The following is a 17,338-nucleotide window of genomic DNA, read 5'->3' on the forward strand; positions in this document are numbered from 1 at the left end:
ATATTGTTTACGTTTTATATCGATAAAATGAAAACAACGCGATTACACAATTACAACTCTTGTCATAAAATAGAAAATAAAAACTATTCTTCCTGTGATAAGAAAGCAAGGCGCACGCCACACTTGTAGCCAATTTAATTACAAAACTTTTGATTTAAAGCAAGTGCGTCTCATACCGTACTCCCGAGAATACTGTATTACGTGTGTAATTGCACGTTACTTATACAGTACGTGGAATTTAAAAACACACAAAGCAAATATATTAAGATAATACATTTCCACATTACAATAACATGAACTTCCCAGGGTTGTTTGAACGTTCTGTATACTACACGCTGATAAATGTGCGTTGGTTAAAATATCATTCGACACTGATGTTAGCCGTGGCTAGTAATTGAACTCGGTTGCACGTGCAGTTTGAAGATAACATAAAATCAGTGTTATCTTCGGGACAGGCAACTACCATGCACGTGAAACTTAAACCCCTTAATTCGGCGCTTCGGAGTCGAGGTGAAAGACATTACTGTATGTCCCCATGTTTGCCGCTGGACGGGAGGTGCTGGGCGAGGCTTGGTGACGTCATCAACAACACGAGACGCGTCACGTGGTTTTTGTGTGTGTGTGGGGGGGGGTCCACCATCGGCGTGCTTCACAGTACAGTTACAGGCGTGTACAGGTGTTCATCCAGCAGTGGATTGAGAAAGGAATATCTGCGAAATGACTGACGATGTTACAGCGTAGCAGCGACTGTAATGAGACTGACAGACGTCCAAATAAGGCGTTTGTGAGTCATTTTGAACTCCATTCAGCTCTCCGAGCTTCGTCGGGGGAGTTGAATTCGCATTGTTGAAGGCTTAAGGCGTACGAGGGTCCAAAAAAGGAGGCTTCGCGTGACGGCTTCCAGCGACAGCAAGGGACGTTATTTGAGGCGCTTGATGAATGGGAAGACGACTGCTCGAGATTTGTGGCGACGTTGGTAGGTCGGTCGTCGTAGTGTTGATAAGACGAAAGGGCGGACTCTGACGTTGCGTCGGGCCGGTTAGCTCAGTTGGTTAGAGCGTGGTGCTAATAACGCCAAGGTCGCGGGTTCGATCCCCGTACGGGCCACGCTTATTTTTATTTAGTTTTCAGTTTTGAGGTTTCAAGAGTTACTTCGAACCTATGTTTTCTTCGTGCAATCGTTTTCACATTTTATGTGTGTATTTTTACAATCGCAAACAAAATGGTTTGCGTTTTGACCGGTCGGTAACACACTGTTGCGTTATGTAGTTAGTTATATAAAGTATGGTTAGCTTTCGTTGTAGTGTGCGGGGGATTAGCTCAGATGGTAGAGCGCTCGCTTAGCATGCGAGAGGTAACGGGATCGATGCCCGTATCCTCCAAAGGCCAATATTTTTTTTACACAATATTTGCTTTTCACCCCAAACATTAACGTTTTCACTTTACATGTTTAACCTACTTCGTTAATGATGGTTACCGATTGTCTTAAAGCAAGCTCGTTGTTACATTTTGTCTTACGTTTTAAATTGTGCATTTGACCGGCCCTCCATGTTATCGTTCAGTTTCCACAGACGGACACAAGGAGGCGCTGGCAGACAGAGCCACGAGGAAGCCCTGGGATATCTCCTTTCTCCCATTGCGATTTCATTGATTCGTTTTTTTTTACACCCTTTTATTTAACTCACTCTGTTGTTCTTGTTGTTATCGTTGTATCCTCAAATCTTGAAAACTCAATTTTAACCCACTTCCCAATGTGGCATCGACTGCAAACTTGGTATACTTGTGTCATACTGATGACAATACTATCTAATATCATTAAAAAAAAACATTGTTAAACATTATTTTTTGATATGTTATGTTTCGGCTTGTATCTAAATGTCCACGGTCAACTGACTTTGGCTGTAATTGGCCCACGGCTTCTTACATTGTGGCACTTCCTGGAGTCGCGGAGTTCTTACATTACAAGTACATTTTAAAAAAAAGTTTCTTTCAATATAACTTATTTTCAAAGATACACGATTGCTTTCCACATTGTGGTGAACGTAGCGGCCTCTAGTGGCCGGAGTAGTCACGCGAATCCATTGCGTACGACATACGATGCGAAAGAAAATTGATTCTGGCACGCACGTACCGGAGTAAAAATAATAAAGTTGATCAAATCACGACGTTTCGGAGTAGAGAGAGCTCTCAGCTCACCACAGTAATTCTGCTGTGACTGTTGCCACCTGATGACGGAAGCTTGTGTTGCCTCCGAAACGTCGCGATTTCATTAACTTTATTTTTACCTACGTGACTTTACCGAAAGAGCCAAAAATCATCACAGTCACGAAAACTTCAAATCTAGAACGTACCGGAGTGTAAGACGCACACCTCCCCCCAACTGTTGCTTATGACATATCGGAGAGGTGATGCGTCTTATAATCCGGTAAATTTGTAAATATCGATTCTCAAATTAATATCGATCATCAAATCTTCAAACCGCCTGTGTGCGATTAGCACATCCACATCTATTCTAGATTTAAAGCTTTCGTGACTGCTAGAATCCATACTCTTTGGTTCTATTGGGTAAAGTCACGTAGGTGAAAATAAAATAACAAAAAATCACGACGTTTCGGCCACAACACAAGCGACCTTCATCAGGTGAAGGGACGAGATTGTCTGAAGCTTGCAAGCGAAAAGCAGATCGCGACGTGATATTCATGGCATTAATGCGTGTGCAATTTGTAAGGCCGCGGTGACACATACCTATTTAATTTAAAGGTTATAATCCCTTGTTCATCATGACGTCCTTTTTACTTCGATGTCTCAACAACAGCGTTACGGAGATCACGTGACGTGAGGGTTCTGCCTTTGTAGTGAGGGTTGTGAGTTGACGCTGAAGAGGGGGGAGGAGGCGCCTCGCCCCCCCATGTGGAGTGACGTCACCCACTAATTATTAATGGAGGGGTGTCCATTTGGAGGATGTCACCTGTTCATGATTATTAATGAGGGTGGGCTGTTCGATGTGGAGTGACGTCACTTGCTCATGATTGGGGGGGGAGTACTCCATATTGAGTGACGTCACCTGCTCATGATTATGAATGATGGGCGTGGGAGGGTGTCCATTTGGAGGACGTCACCTGCTCATGAATATTAATGAGGGGGGATGATCGATGTTGGGTGACGTCACGAGCGTTAAGGACATTCCTGGGTAATTATATAAGGTATTTTATATATAAATATATATTTTATATATATAAAAATATATATTTTTCAAGTAGTGGTACCCCAAACTTTCGCAGCTGATGGTGTGAAAAGGGAATTTATAAGAGCTGCGAAAGTTTGGGGTACCACTACTTGAAAAAATATATATTTTAATATATATTTATATTTTTTCAAGTAGTGGTACCCCAAACTTTCGCAGCTCTTATAAATTCCCTTTTCACACCATCAATAGGTAAACTCCCCCTCCTCCCCTCCCCCCCCCCGCGCCAAACGGCAAGTCCACCGGCACGTACACCACCTCTTTCCTAAAATCGGCCAATCAAATGCTAATTTTTATGCTAATTTCTTTGTCAGAACACCTTGTTTGCTCGCACACAGTTTAAAGGTCTGCTGTCTGAGCGTGGTTGTGTTTCGCTAAATTCTCCTGTTTGATGAGTACTAGGTGCCTCGGTGAATGTATATGCTCTGACTTTAACATAGCTATTTCTGTGACCAGTTACAAGCTAATCACTCAGCTATTTCAATGCTAAATTCTATGCTAATTCCTTTGTCAAGGGGTACCTCTGCGGATGTGTATACTTTAACTTAGCTATTTCAATGAGCCATTTCAATGCTAAATTATATGCTAATTCCTTTGTCAAGGCGCTTTGTTTTCTTCTCACACAGCTTAAAGGTCTGAAGCTTTCGTGTCTGCAAGGATCCATACTCTTTGGTTGTATTAGGTAAAGTCACATTAAGCTGTGAGGGGGCAATTTCAATGGTACAGTATATTTATTCTAGTAGTGGTATTCCAAACTCCCAGGGTGGTGTATTATCATCTTGTGCTAATTCCAAGCTTTGCCAGTGGTGCGTTTCATGCTAATTTCCTTTGTCAGGGCGTTTGCTGTTTGGCCCCTCACAGCTTAAAGGGAGGCGACCAGCGCTTGGCTTTCTTCACTCCAACGCTGTCCGCTGGACAGATTGGTCCCTTCACCTGATGAAGGCCGCTTGTGTTGTGGCCGAAACGTCGTGATTTTTGTTGTTTTAAATTATTTTAAGGCAACGTCTTTGACGAAGTGTGTTGAGTTTTTTAAGAATGTTTTTAAAACGTCTAATAGGCTACGTTTCACGTGCCAGCCGCTAGACGCCGCTATTTCAGGATCAAAACATTTCCATAGCGGCACGTGTTGTTGCTGGGCTACTGCTACTGGTTGGTGGTGGTGTTGGTTGTTGTTGTGAAAAAATTCACGGCCATGTAACGAGAGCCGGGTGGGAGTGTCAACCCCCTGCGCCCGCTGATGTTTGTTCCCCAGGATGATATTGTGTAACCACTGAAGCCATCCCCTTCCACGGCCAAACAGCCCAACAGCTGAACATTCACCACCACCCACCCACCCATATTCCATCTCGGTCTATTTTGGTTCCAGCATCAGAGCCTCTCTGTGGCGCAGTCCGTTTTGTTGTATTCGTTGAGTTTATATATGTGTGCTGTATATATATAAAATTGTGTACGTGATGTTGGCGTGAAGTGATATCAAATTGTTAAGGATATTGCCAGTTTGTGAGCCACCACATTCGACATAATATGGATCGTGCGTAATGCTTGTGTCTGCTAAACCAACGGCTGTAACAGGGCGAGCAGAGGGCACTTCGAATTCTGAGAGCAGATTGACCTTAAGGTATGTATGTCATTCCGTTTGCACTGTCACTACTTTCACCTGAAATGTCACGTTAAGCAGTAAAATACTTCACGAGACTTTACTCTTAACTGATGCATAAATATTCCTGTACATGTACAGCCCTTTGTCAGTCCACTGCTGGATGAGGGCCTCCAGGATGGGGGGGGGGGGGTCATGCAGGGTTCCTTGACCATACTTCACCACGCTGGTCATTGCGGGTAGATTCATCCAACCCATGTCGAGGACTCGGTCTACCGGACACTGTTTTGTCGCATCCACTGTGCTCTGCCACCACCCTGCAGGTCACAACACTTATTTGGAGCTGATGTTTGTGTTGAGTTTGTTCAGATTAGCGCCGTTGGCTACGTACGGTGCGAAGGAAGTTCAACATGCATACGTGTCTTTCCGCAACCCAAAGGTGGCTCTTACAAATATAAGACTGGCGTCTTGATGAAGTATGTTGCCTCTTGCCCCAACGTCTGGAGATGCAGGCAGAGGGCAGCATGGGCAGCGTGGAGGAGAGATGCAAGAGACTGAGCGAGCCATCGGGAGCAGGAGAGAAGCCAGCCTTGCGTGGAGCGGTAACCCACACAGCAAACGAGGGATGTGTTCCCGATATTCGGATTAGTCCTAATTATGGAGCGTACATCGGCCGAGACGATTTTTTTTTGTTACTTGCATGACGTCACGTGCGTGATTTTCATATTAAAAAGTGGTGCCACGTGCGACCGGGTGACGTCACTTTTGTTAGCACGGAGACTTACATTAGTACATAATGTGAATTATTCGAAAATGCAAAAAACATTTTCAAAATTTCCCTTAAAAAATTCAACCATCCAAAATCCTAATTTCAACCATAATACACACGTATGCATCAGTGAAACAATGACATCACACTTTGCCGATCCACTGCTGGATGAAGGCCTGTCATGCCACGTTGGTGATGGGGGATGTGACATCACGGCACTGGTCAGTGTTGATGAAGCGGTGGGGGGGGGGGTGAAGGCAGGTATGGGTCAGCACTGCCAAAACCTCACAAAGCACTTGTGAATGCTGGTAATAAAATTATGCTGCTTATGTTTTTCTGGTCCAACACCAATGGAGACTAGGCTCTAAGAAAAGCTGTCTCGGGTGTAGACCAATCAAATTCAAGGACAGTGCATATTATTATGAGAGTTGTCTTTTTTGTTTGCATTTTGACTGCTTGTGTTGTGGTCATTGCAAACATGATGCCTTGAATAAAGGTGTCAGTTTTTGTGCCAGTTAAAAGGGTAAAACCTATTCCTATATGCTGCTTATGGTTCTAATATAGGTGATATTCTGATTGATGATGGTGTTGACATGTTACTTCTCATTTTGCCGACCACAATAGCCCAATAAACAATGCTGCTGCTGATGGTGATGACGAGCCGGGCATGTGGCTGCCTGTCATCCAGCACTGTGGAGGCAGCAGCGAGGGTTGGGGGGTTCATCGCACAGCGGTTGTGAAACTTCCTTCCCACGGGCATCGAAGTGCCATACCCTAGCTCGCCAGGAGAAAGCGGTGCAGAAACATGTGGACTCCTCCTATCGCGTCTGTTTGGAATAGAGCGTTTCCCCCTGGCATGCGTGGGTTTTTCCGGACACTCCGGTTTCCTCCCACATGTAAATTGCTCAGTGATTGGACAATAACACCCTGATATTTAGAAGACCGCAGAGCTTGGAAGTGCCCGCTCATCGTGTGGCTGTTGCTGCCTTTTCCACTCGTCTTGTGGTTCCTCCTTGCGCCTCTTGAGTCATCCTCTCTCGGCAAGTGGACCAATCGCCACTTGTACGGGGATAGAGTGTTGCCCCCTCACTTGTGTGGGTTCTCTTGGGGTGCTCCGGTTTCCTCCCCAAAGAAAAAAAAATACTAAAAAAAACAAAGTAGCAGTAACAAAAAAAAATAACGATACGATCCCTGACCCCACCACCCGACCCCCAATCCCCCCCCCCCTCTCACCCCTTGCCCAGCGCTCAACCGCGGGGCGCGTTCTGCGCTTGCGAGCCGCCGTGGCGTGCGACGACGTGGTCTCCGCTCGCCGGTTGCTGCGGGAGATCATCGGCTCCAGCGTGGACGAGGCTCCCGGATCGACGGCCGCTCCCGCTCCCGTCGCCAATGCCGACCTGCAGGGGAAGCCCCACGGCTGGGCCACGGTGGCCCAGGTGCGTGACCGCAACGGCTGGACGCTGCTTCACCTCGCCACGGTGCGCGGGAGCGAGGGGTGCGTGCGGCTGCTCCTGCAACACGGAGGTCAGAGATGCCATGGACATGTGCCGTGCGCAGGAACACCGGGGCTGCGAGTCGCGTGCCACAGTGTGTTTTTACATTGCAGGGAATTACCGTATTCTCTGTGGTTTTCACACCTGATGATGATTGGTTGTGTTGCAGTCGAAACGTCGTGAGAATTTTATTGTTTTATATTTTTATTATTTTCTTGTTTCCCTTATACGTGATTTTACCGAAAGAACCAAGAATATATGTACCGTATTCTCCTTAAATAAAACAATATTTTTCGTATCCCGGGGGAAGGAGCTAGTAAGCTCAAAGGTCACCCCTGCTTGGGCGGGAGGAGGTATAGGAATGGCACGACAGATTTTGACAATGAATCAACAAAACGGCATCATAACGATAAAGGAGCATATAAACAATCGAACACGTGTGAACGCATTTGCAAGGTGAATAACATTCACTGCGATGCAATTATGAAATTAAATTACTGTATGCATCCTACACTACATGCAGTGAACATGAGCTGGCACTGCTGATATCCAGCAGAGTTCGAATCGAGGTCTAGCCACTCTGTGATGTTTAATCCGAGTTCTCAAGTGCAGTGCATTAATTCACTCAGCCCACTCACACAAAACAAAGCCCATCATATTGCGTGTTTTCACTTAATCTGGGTTCTGTGACTAAACAAGTTGTGACAATCAGCTCTGGAGGTGGGCATGGGGAGGGAAAAAAGTATTTGATCCCCTGCTGATTTTGTATGTTTGCCCACTGACAAAGAAATGATAAGTCTATCATTTTAATGGTAGATTTATTTGAACAGTGAGAGACAGAATAACAACAACAAAATCCAGAAAAACGCATGTTAAAAATGTTATAAATTGATTTGCATTTTAATGAGGGAAATAAGTATTTGACCCCTCTGCAAAACATGACTTAGTACTTGGTTCCAAAACCCTTGTTGGAAATCACAGAGGTCAGACGTTTCTTGTAGTTGGCCACCAGGTTTGCACACATCTCAGGAGGGATTTTGTCACACTCCTCTTTGCAGATCTTCTCCAAGTCTTGATTTAAAGCTTTCGTGACTGCAGTAATTCATATTCTTAGCTCTTTCGGTAAAGTCACGTTGAAGGGAAACAATAAAATAAAATATATATAAAACAATACAAATTCTCACGACGTTTCGACCATAACACAAACGGTCGTCATCAGGTGTGTCGGTCCGCATTAATGTATTTATTTTTAAACGGTGTGTTTATTTATTTCTTTAAAAACGTCAGTGCCGCGCGCAGCGATTTGGCAGTTTATTTAGGACTAGTCCATCTATGTTCTGAAAAGAGGAGGGGGGAGACGAAAAATTAATGTATGCTGTCTGAAAGCCACTGTAAGCGTGAACAATCAATTAAGACCTGAAATGGTTAATCAAATCTTTCCAATGATTGCTAAGCCAGAATCCATCTTCCTGGTTGAAATTGTCTCTGTGCTTGTATATGTGGATAGCCTCATGAACGAATCTCTCATGGTAGCCAGATGGCTTACAAAGAACCTCTGTCTTGGAAAAGTCAATGTCATGTGAGCCTACTGAATTATAACAATGATCTGCCACGGCCGAGGTGTTGGTCCTACCGTGCTTAAGGTCTGCTTTGTGTTCACGAATGCGGTCCGAGACATGGCGTTTGGTTTCTCCAATGTAACTACTACCACAGAGCCAACTTAGTTTGTAGACACCAGGGTACTGTATGTCCGGAATCACATCATTTACAGACGGAACCAGATCACGGATTTTATGTAATGTGTTGAAACGGACCTGGATCTTGTGTTTATTCAAGATTTTGGAGATCTTTTTTGTGATCCCCGCAATCTAGGGTAAAGTGATGATTTTGAAAGGCTCTTCAAGAGGGTCCTTCTTCATGGTTTGAGTGATAGCTTTTCAAGCTACCTTTTTTGGATGTCCTAATAAAAAAGAGACCTGATGGTTCAATGAGCCACTCTGTCTACAGGAAAGCTACCCATACGGATGCTTATCTGAAACCGGATTCCCACCACCATCCATCACAGAAGAATTCTCTCATCAAGACTCTGTATCATAGAGCCCAATGCATATCCGACCAGGAACACATAGGCAGTGAACTCAAGCACGTACACCAAGCTCTTAAGGCTAATGGTTACTCCGGCTATACAATCCGCAAAGCTATCACTCAAACCATGAAGAAGGACCCTCATGAAGAGCCTTTCAAAACCATCACTTTACCCTACATTGCGGGGATCACAAAAAAGATCTCCAAAATCTTGAATAAACACAAGATCCAGGTCCGTTTCAACACATTACATAAAATCCGTGATCTGGTTCCGTCTGCAAAATATGTGATTCCGGACATACAGTACCCTGGTGTCTACAAACTAAGTTACCTCTGTGGTAGTAGTTACATTGGGGAAACCAAACGGCATGTCTCGGACCACATTCGTGAACACAAAGCAGACCTTAAACACGGTAGGACCAACACCTCGGCCGTGGCAGATCATTGTTATAATTCAGTAGGCTCACATGACATTGACTTTTCCAAGACAGAGGTTCTTTGTAAGCCATCTGGCTACCATGAGAGATTCGTTCATGAGGCTATCCACATATACAAGCACAGAGACAATTTCAACCAGGAAGATGGATTCTGGCTTAGCAATCATTGGAAAGATTTGATTAACCATTTCAGGTCTTAATTGATTGTTCACGCTTACAGTGGCTTTCAGACAGCATACATTAATTTTTCGTCTCCCCCCTCCTCTTTTCAGAACATAGATGGACTAGTCCTTCTAAATAAACTGCCAAATCGCTGCGCATGGCGCTGACGTTTTTATAAATAAATAATTACACCGTTTAAAAATAAATAAATTAATGCGGACCAACACACCTGATGACGACCGTTTGTGTTATGGTCGAAACGTCGTGAGAATTTGTATTGTTTCATATATTTTATTATTTTATTGTTTCCCTTCAACGTGACTTTACCCAAAGAGCTAAGAATATGTAATACTTCTCCAAGTCATTAAGGTTTCGAGGCTGACATTTGGCAACTCGAACCTTCAGCTCCCTCCACAGATTTTCTATGGGATTAAGGTCTGGAGACTGGCTAGGCCACTCCAGGACCTTAATGTGCTTCTTCTTGAGCCACTCCTTTGTTGCCTTGGCCGTGTGTTTTGGGTCATTGTCATGCTGTAATACCCATCCACGACCCATATTCAATGCCCTGGCTGAGGGAAGGAGGTTCTCACCCAAGATTTGACGGTACATGACCCCGTTCATCGTCCCTTTGATGTGGTGAAGTTGTCCTGTCCCCTTAGCAGAAAAATACCCCCAAAGCATAATGTTTCCACCTCCATGTTTGACGGTGGGGATGGTGTTCTTGGGGTCATAGACAGCATTCCTCCTCCTCCAAACACGGCGAGTTGAGTTGATGCCAAAGAGCTCCATTTTGGTCTCATCTGACCACAACACTTTCACCCAGTTGTGCTCTGAATCATTTCGATGTTCATTGGCAAACTTCAGATGGGCATGTATATGTGCTTTCTTGAGCAGGGGGACCTTGCGGGCGCTGCAGGATTTCAGTCCTTCACGGAGTAGTGTGTTACCAATTGTTTTCTTGGTGACTATGGTCCCAGCTGCCTTGAGATCATTGACAAGATCCTCCCGTGTAGTTCTGGGCTGATTCCTCACCGTTCTCATGATCATTGCAACTCCACGAGGTGAGATCTTGCATGGAGCCCCAGGCTGAAGGAGATTGACAGTTCTTTTGTGTTTCTTCCATTTGCGAATAATCGCACCGACTGTTGTCACCTTCTCACCAAGCTGCTTGGCAATGGTCTTGTAGCCCATTCCAACCTTGTGTAGGTCTACAATCTTGTCCCTGACATCCTTGGATAGCTCTTTGGTCTTGGCCATGGTGGAGAGTTTGGAATCTGATTGATTGATTGCTTCTGTGGACAGGTGTCTTTTATACAGGTAACATGCTGAGATTAGGAGCACTCCCTTTAAGAGTGTGCTCCTAATCTCAGCTCGTTACCTGTATAAAAGACACCAGGGAGCCAGAAATCTTTCTGATTGAGAGGAGGTCAAATACTTATTTCCCTCATTAAAATGCAAATCAATTTATAACATTTTTGACATGCGTTTTTCTGGATTTTTTTGTTGTTATTCTGTCTCTCACTGTTCAAATAAACCTACCATTAAAATTATAGACTGATCATTTCTTTGTCAGTGGGCAAACGTACAAAATTAGTAGGGGATCAAATACTTTTTTCCCTCACTGTAGACTGTCCATCCTGAACTGCCAAAGAGTGTCATCCCAGCGTCAGATCAATAAGTATGCCGGTGACATCGCTAGAATGTTATTGAAAAAGCCGATTAAAATGATAATCACAGCTCCCCCCCCCACCACCTCATCGATGGCACGTGACTCGCTGTGGGCCCCCCAGTTGACCCGTGGGACGGCGATCAGGAAGGCGGCTTTACCGCGTTGCACTACGCTGCCATGGGTGGGCGCGGCACGGTGGCGCGCATCCTGCTCCAGCCACCGTCACCGGCGGTGGCGGGGAGTGCCCTCACTCGTGTGGCTCCACCGCCAGTGACCCAGCCGGAGATCGAGACTCCATCAGAAGCCCACTTAATTGCCGACGCTCCATCAGAGACCCGCACGGAGATCGAATCTCCATCAGAAGCCCAACAACATCAAGAATGTCCATCGCAAGCCCAACCAGAGCGCGTGGCTCCATCGGAGACCCAAATTATCGCTTCGATTCCGTCGGGAATCGATGCTCGCGGCGCAGGGAAACCCCCAGACTCACTGGGGTCTGGACCGGGATCAGCTGGGGTGGACCGGCGGCTGGGGTTGGTGGCCGCACGCAGCAGAGACGGATGGACTCCACTGCACGTGGCGGCCAGCTACGGGCATGAGCACGTGTTGCGACTGCTGCTTAACTTCGGGGTACGTCTGCGTGTCCGTGTGTGTGTCTGTGGAAAGGTTTTTTTCATGGTGACGGCAGTGCTGGTGGTGGTCGTGCGACTATTTATGATGAAACGTTGATGATGTTGAAGGCGGCAGTGCTGGTGGTGGTCGTGCGGCTACTTGTGATGAAACGTTGATGATGTTGAAGGCGGCAGTGCTGGTGGTGGTCGTGCGGCTACTTGTGATGAAACGTTGATGATGTTGAAGACGGCAGTGCTGGTGGTGGTCGTGCGGCTATTTGTGACGAAACGTTGACGATGTTGAAGAGGCTATTTGACGACACGGCACGGCAGGCGGACGTGGACGCGCAGAACGGGAAGGGGCTGAGCGCGCTCGTCTTGGCCGTGATGCGCGAGCGCGAGAGCTGCGTACGTGCGCTGCTGGAGCGCCACGCCGACATCCGCGCCAACCACGACCTGGCGCTCTTCTCCGCCGTGCTCCGGGGCAGCGACACCATCTGCCGCCTCCTACTGCAGGTGCCACGCTCACCGGGGGGTGGTTGATGGTGGTGGCGATGGTGGTGGTGGTGGTGGTGATGGCGGGGGAGGTGGTGACGATGATTGGGGAGGTGGTGGCAATGATGGTGGGGTAGGTGGTGGTGGTGGTGGCGATGGTTGGAGAAGCGGTGGGAGTGGAGGAGGAGGAGGTAGTGGCTGTGGTGGTGGAGGAGATGGCCGTCGTGCTGGTGGTGGGCAGAGGTGGCACAGTGGTGAGCACTCCGCGCTACAAACCCGGCGACCAACAAGAGTGGTAAATATTTGTTGCCGGTCCTGGGCCTCCCCTAGCTCGACTCAGCCTTAAATGAGCACCTGGTGCGATGTGTGTAAAACGTCAGCACTGGGGAGACAAAAGCGGCCGGGCGTGGTGCTGGCCATCCCACCCTGTCGTGTGCAATATTGGCCTTCACGGGTGCTACTCGCCAACAGCACTTGCCCCGACAGTCTGCTAAAGGCTCTACGGGGGGGGGGGGGGGGGGGCCCGATCTATGTGTTTATAGAGAGGCGCGGACCCACGTGCGAGCCGGCCCTGCGACGGCCTCACGCCGCTCCACGTGGCCGCCCTGCGGGACGACGCGGCGTGCTCACGCCTCCTGCATGCCCACGGAGCCCACGCGGGGACCCCCAACGCCGCGGGAGTCTCGCCCTTCTCCGTGTGCGCCCGGCGCGCGCGGTCCGACAGCCCCTGCCTGCAGTTCCTGCGACAAGCGGCATGTACGATTCCACCCCCCCCCCTCCACCTCCGCTCCACCACCCGGCCATGGGAATGTGGAATTTAAAACATTTCCGTGGCGTCGGATTTGGGAATGAGAATGGGGACGATGTATATACATCTGTAGCCGTGTGGCAGCTTGAGATGTTTTGTTTCAGTTCAAGCACTTGATCAATGCTGCTGCTCATGACAATGCTGCTGCCAAATACTCATTTTGCTGCTCATGATGATCGTCGTGAAGCTGCTGCTACTGCTGCTGATGTCGATGAAGCTACTGCTGCTGACGAAGCTGTTAATGCTGCTGCTGATGGCTGATGACGATGGTGACGATGCTTCTGCCGATGATGATGATGAAGCTGACAAAGCTGCTGATGCTTCTGCTGCTGATGCTTCTGCTGCTGATGCTTCTGCTGCTGATGCTTCTGCTGCTGATGCTTCTGCTGCTGATGCTTCTGCCGATGATGATGACGACGACGAAGCTGCGTGCGGCTGACATCCCACGCCGCCGCCGCCGCCGCCGCCACACACACGCGCGGTGTCTCTCTGTCCCTCCGTCTCCCTCCCCAACGACGCCGAACGCAGGCCGACCGCGCTCGCTGCTCGAGTGCAGCCGCGCGGCGGTGCGGCGGGCGGCGTGGCGCGCGGGGGCGCTGCCCCGCCTCGGGGAGCTGCCGCTGCCCCCCACGCTGCTCCGCTACGTCCTCTTCAGAGGCATCGACCTCGGCGACGGCGACTTCCGCGACGAGGAGGCGCCGAGGCATGGCGGCGGCGGCGGCGCTGGCGGCGCTGGCGGCGCGGGGCCGAGCCACCTGTCCCGTAGACCCCTAGCGAGCGGTGGTGGTCAGACGCGGCAGCAGCAGCAGCAACAGCAGCACTAGCTGTGATAGCACCAGCTGTGATAGTACCAGCTGTGATAGCACCAGCTGTGATAGCACCAGCTGTGATAGTACCAGCACTAGCTGTGATAGCACCAGCTGTGATAGCACCAGCTGTGATAGTACCAGCTGTGATAGTACCAGCACTAGCTGTGATAGCACCAGCTGTGATAGCACCAGCTGTGATAGTACCAGCACCAGCTGTGATAGCACCAGCTGTGATAGCACCAGCTGTGATAGAACCAGCACCAGCTGTAATAGCACCAACACCAGCTGTTATAGCACCAGCTGTTATAGCACCAGCTGTTATAGCACCAGCACCAACTATAATAGCAGCACCAGCTGTGATAGCAGCACCAGCTGTAATAGCAGCACTAGCTGTGCTATCACAGCACCAGCTTTAATAGCACCAGCACTAGCTTTAATAGCAGTAGCAGCACCAGCTGCGATAGCAGCAGCAAAAGCTGTAATAGCAACAGCAGCAACAACAGCACCAGCTGTAATCCCACCAGCATCAACTGTAATAGTAATAGCACCAGCACTAGCTGCAATGAGGGCCCGATTAAGGTTCTTGTAGGCCATAGGCACTTCTGTTTTTGTAGGTACTGCTGCCCCTAGGGTGCTGCTGCACCATGACACTCCTACCGCCACTGTCACTCGCTTGTTTCAAGCGTACTTCGTCCAGCCGCTGGACAGATGTCGTTACTGCTGATGCGTTCATCGTTTTAGTCTGTGCCCTGATTCGACGGGAAAGCGCGCGCTGCGTGCCGCAGATGAGCGAAATTTGATTTGAAATGATTGAGAGAGAAAAAAATGGTACGCCTAAATATACGAGAGAACATTTCTTCAACAATGTTTTCCTATGATTATCATATCGGATGGCGCAGCTTTAAAAGGATGCCGTTCATTTTCATCGATAGCAAATTCAATGTTCTGGTAATGACCACGTGGCGACCACCGTATTGCTTTCATTTCGTTTAAGCTGAAAGATGTTTCTTATTTTAGGCGCAATATGCCTCGCCTACAAGTCAACGACTTTTTACCACTGCAAAGAAATGGCAACGAGCAGCCATAAAAAACACAAGAAGATATATTGGTAACAAAAAAATGTATCATACAAACAAAAACATGGTCAAAATGGTTTTGTTTTGTCGTAGGCCCTAGGCACAGTGCCTATTGTGCCTATTCGATCAAACAGCCCTGGCTGTAATAGCACCAGCAGCAATAGCAGCGACAGCACGAGCTGCAATAGCAGCAACAGCACGAGCTGCAATAGCAGCAGCTGTGATAGCAGCAGCTGTGATAGCAGCAGCACGAACTGCAATAGCAGCAGCTGTGATAGCAGCAGCAATAGCAGCAGCACGAACTGCAATAGCAGAAGCTGTGATAGCAGCAATAGCAGCAACAGCACGAACTGCAATAGCAGAAGCTGTGATAGCAGCAATAGCAGCAGCACGAGCTGCAATAGCAGCAGCTGTAATAGCAGCAACAGCACGAGCTGCAATAGCAGAAGCTGTGATAGCAGCAGCAATAGCAGCAACAGCACGAGCTGCAATAGCAGAAGCTGTAATAGCAGCAGCAACAGCACGAACTGCAATAGTAGCAGCTGTGATAGCAGTAGCAATAGCAGCGATAGCACGAGCTGCAATAGCAGCAGCTGTGATAGCAGCAATAGCAATAACAGCACGAACTGCAATAGCAGCAGCAGCTGTGATAGCAGTAGCAATAGCAGCAACAGCACGAGCTGCAATATCAGAAGCTGTGCTTGCAACATCAACAGGCACTAGCTGCAATAGCATCAGCATTAGCTATAATAGCAGCAACAGCATTCGCTGTAATTGGAGCAAGCAGACTTAGCTGTAATGGCACCCAGCAATAGCATCATTATCTGTACTAGCAGCAGTAGCATTAGCTGCAATAGTAGCAACATTATCTTTAATGGAAGCAGCAGCAGCAGTCGCTGTAACCGCAGCGGCGGCGGCAGCAGCAGCAGAAGTTTCAGGCAAACGAGTAGCAGTAGCAGTAGTGGAAGTAGCAGAGACTCCGTGCGACTCTCCTGAGCACCGGTGAGGGGCCGTCCATAAATGACGTCACGCGATTTTGGACGATTTTTGACCCCCCCCCCTCGTCACGCGGCGTCACAAAAAGTCAGACCCCACACAAATATGACGTCATAAAGCTCTGCCCCCCCCCAAAATAACAAATAAAACACGCTTCAAATCGCTTTAAACTATTGTCATTGTAGTGCGTATTTAATGTGCCGCTGCACTCTGATGTTGTAGGAGAAACATTTATTAAAAAGTCGATTTAATTAAGTAGAACGTGTTGTCTATATTTATTTAAAGTAGCGCATTTTGATGTGACGTCACATTTCTCAACCCCCTCCCCCCTCGTCACACATCGTCACAAATGTCTGACCCCCCCCCCCCCCTAGGTGCGTGACGTCATTTATGGACGACCCCTGAGTATCAAACACGAGTAATGGAACCGGGAGCGCGCTATGCTGCTCTTTATCGGCTTTAGCGTCTGTCAGTCAACCTTTTTCAGGAATATTTTTCTTCTTCTTTGGTTCTTTCGGTAAAGTCACGTAGAATGAGAATAAAATAATAAATTGATAAAATAAAATAACACAATAATATTCTCACGACGTTTCGGCCACAACACAAGCGGCCTTCATCAGGTGAAGGGGTGAGACTGTCTGGTAGGACAGCGCTGGAGTGAAAGAGCCACGTTCAGATCATGGCCTTTAAGCTGTGTGAGAGGAACAAAGCGCCTTGACAAAGGAATTAGCATATAATTTAGCATTGAAATGGCTGAATGATTAGCTTGTGACTGGTCACAAGGGGTGCCTCTGCAAGGGGTGCCTCTGCAAGGGGTGCCTCTGCGGATGTGTATGCCTTAACTTAGCTATTTCAATGCTAAATTCTATGCTAATTCCTTTAACAATGGGTGCCTCTGCGGATGTGTATGCTTTAACTTTTAACATAGCTATTTCTGTGACCAGTCACAAGCTAATCATTCAGCCATTTCAATGCTAAATTATATGCTGATTCCTTTGTCAAGGCGCTTTGTTCCTCTCACACAGCTTAAAGGCCATGATCTGAACGTGGCTCTTTCACTCCAGCACTGTCCTACCAGACAGTCTCG

At 47.8% G+C, this 17,338-nt stretch overlaps 1 protein-coding gene and 2 non-coding genes across 4 annotated transcripts; all 3 read left to right on the forward strand.

Annotated features, from left to right (window-relative positions):
* Positions 1 to 1,033: 1,033 nt before the first annotated feature.
* TRNAI-AAU (transfer RNA isoleucine (anticodon AAU)) lies at positions 1,034 to 1,107 on the forward strand. Its single transcript has one exon. It is a non-coding gene; the product is annotated as a tRNA-Ile (tRNA).
* A 202-nt stretch (positions 1,108 to 1,309) lies between these two features.
* On the forward strand, positions 1,310 to 1,382 carry TRNAA-AGC (transfer RNA alanine (anticodon AGC)). Its single transcript has one exon. It is a non-coding gene; the product is annotated as a tRNA-Ala (tRNA).
* Positions 1,383 to 4,448: 3,066 nt separating this feature from the next.
* On the forward strand, positions 4,449 to 16,895 carry LOC116945203 (uncharacterized). Of its 2 annotated transcripts, none has more exons than XM_032959482.2 (7): positions 4,449 to 4,862; positions 5,348 to 5,443; positions 6,855 to 7,134; positions 11,578 to 12,086; positions 12,401 to 12,583; positions 13,105 to 13,318; positions 13,899 to 16,895. In XM_032959482.2, the coding sequence occupies exons 2-7, from the start codon at positions 5,348 to 5,350 to the stop codon at positions 14,192 to 14,194; spliced, it is 1,578 nt and encodes a 525-aa protein (XP_032815373.2). In that variant the 5' UTR covers positions 4,449 to 4,862; the 3' UTR covers positions 14,195 to 16,895. The 2 variants fall into 2 exon arrangements, with proteins under 2 accessions (XP_032815373.2, XP_032815374.2); XM_032959483.2 differs by having other exon boundaries at positions 4,450 to 4,862; positions 5,354 to 5,443.
* Positions 16,896 to 17,338: the final 443 nt, after the last annotated feature.

This window comes from Petromyzon marinus, chromosome 23, assembly GCF_048934315.1.
Source record: "Petromyzon marinus isolate PM22_M1 ecotype Great Lakes invasive population chromosome 23, UKy_Petmar_22M1.pri1.0, whole genome shotgun sequence".
Classification (NCBI taxonomy): Eukaryota; Metazoa; Chordata; class Hyperoartia; order Petromyzontiformes; family Petromyzontidae; genus Petromyzon; species Petromyzon marinus.

Coding starts and splice junctions, on each gene's coding strand:
- LOC116945203 (XM_032959482.2), top strand. CDS start 5,348: ATGCAGGCAGAGGGCAGCATGGGCAGCGTGGAGGAGAGATGCAAGAGA. Junction 5,444..6,854: donor AGCCAGCCTTGCGTGGAGCG/GTAACCCACACA, acceptor CCCCTTGCCCAG/CGCTCAACCGCGGGGCGCGT. Junction 7,135..11,577: donor GCTGCTCCTGCAACACGGAG/GTCAGAGATGCC, acceptor TGGGCCCCCCAG/TTGACCCGTGGGACGGCGAT.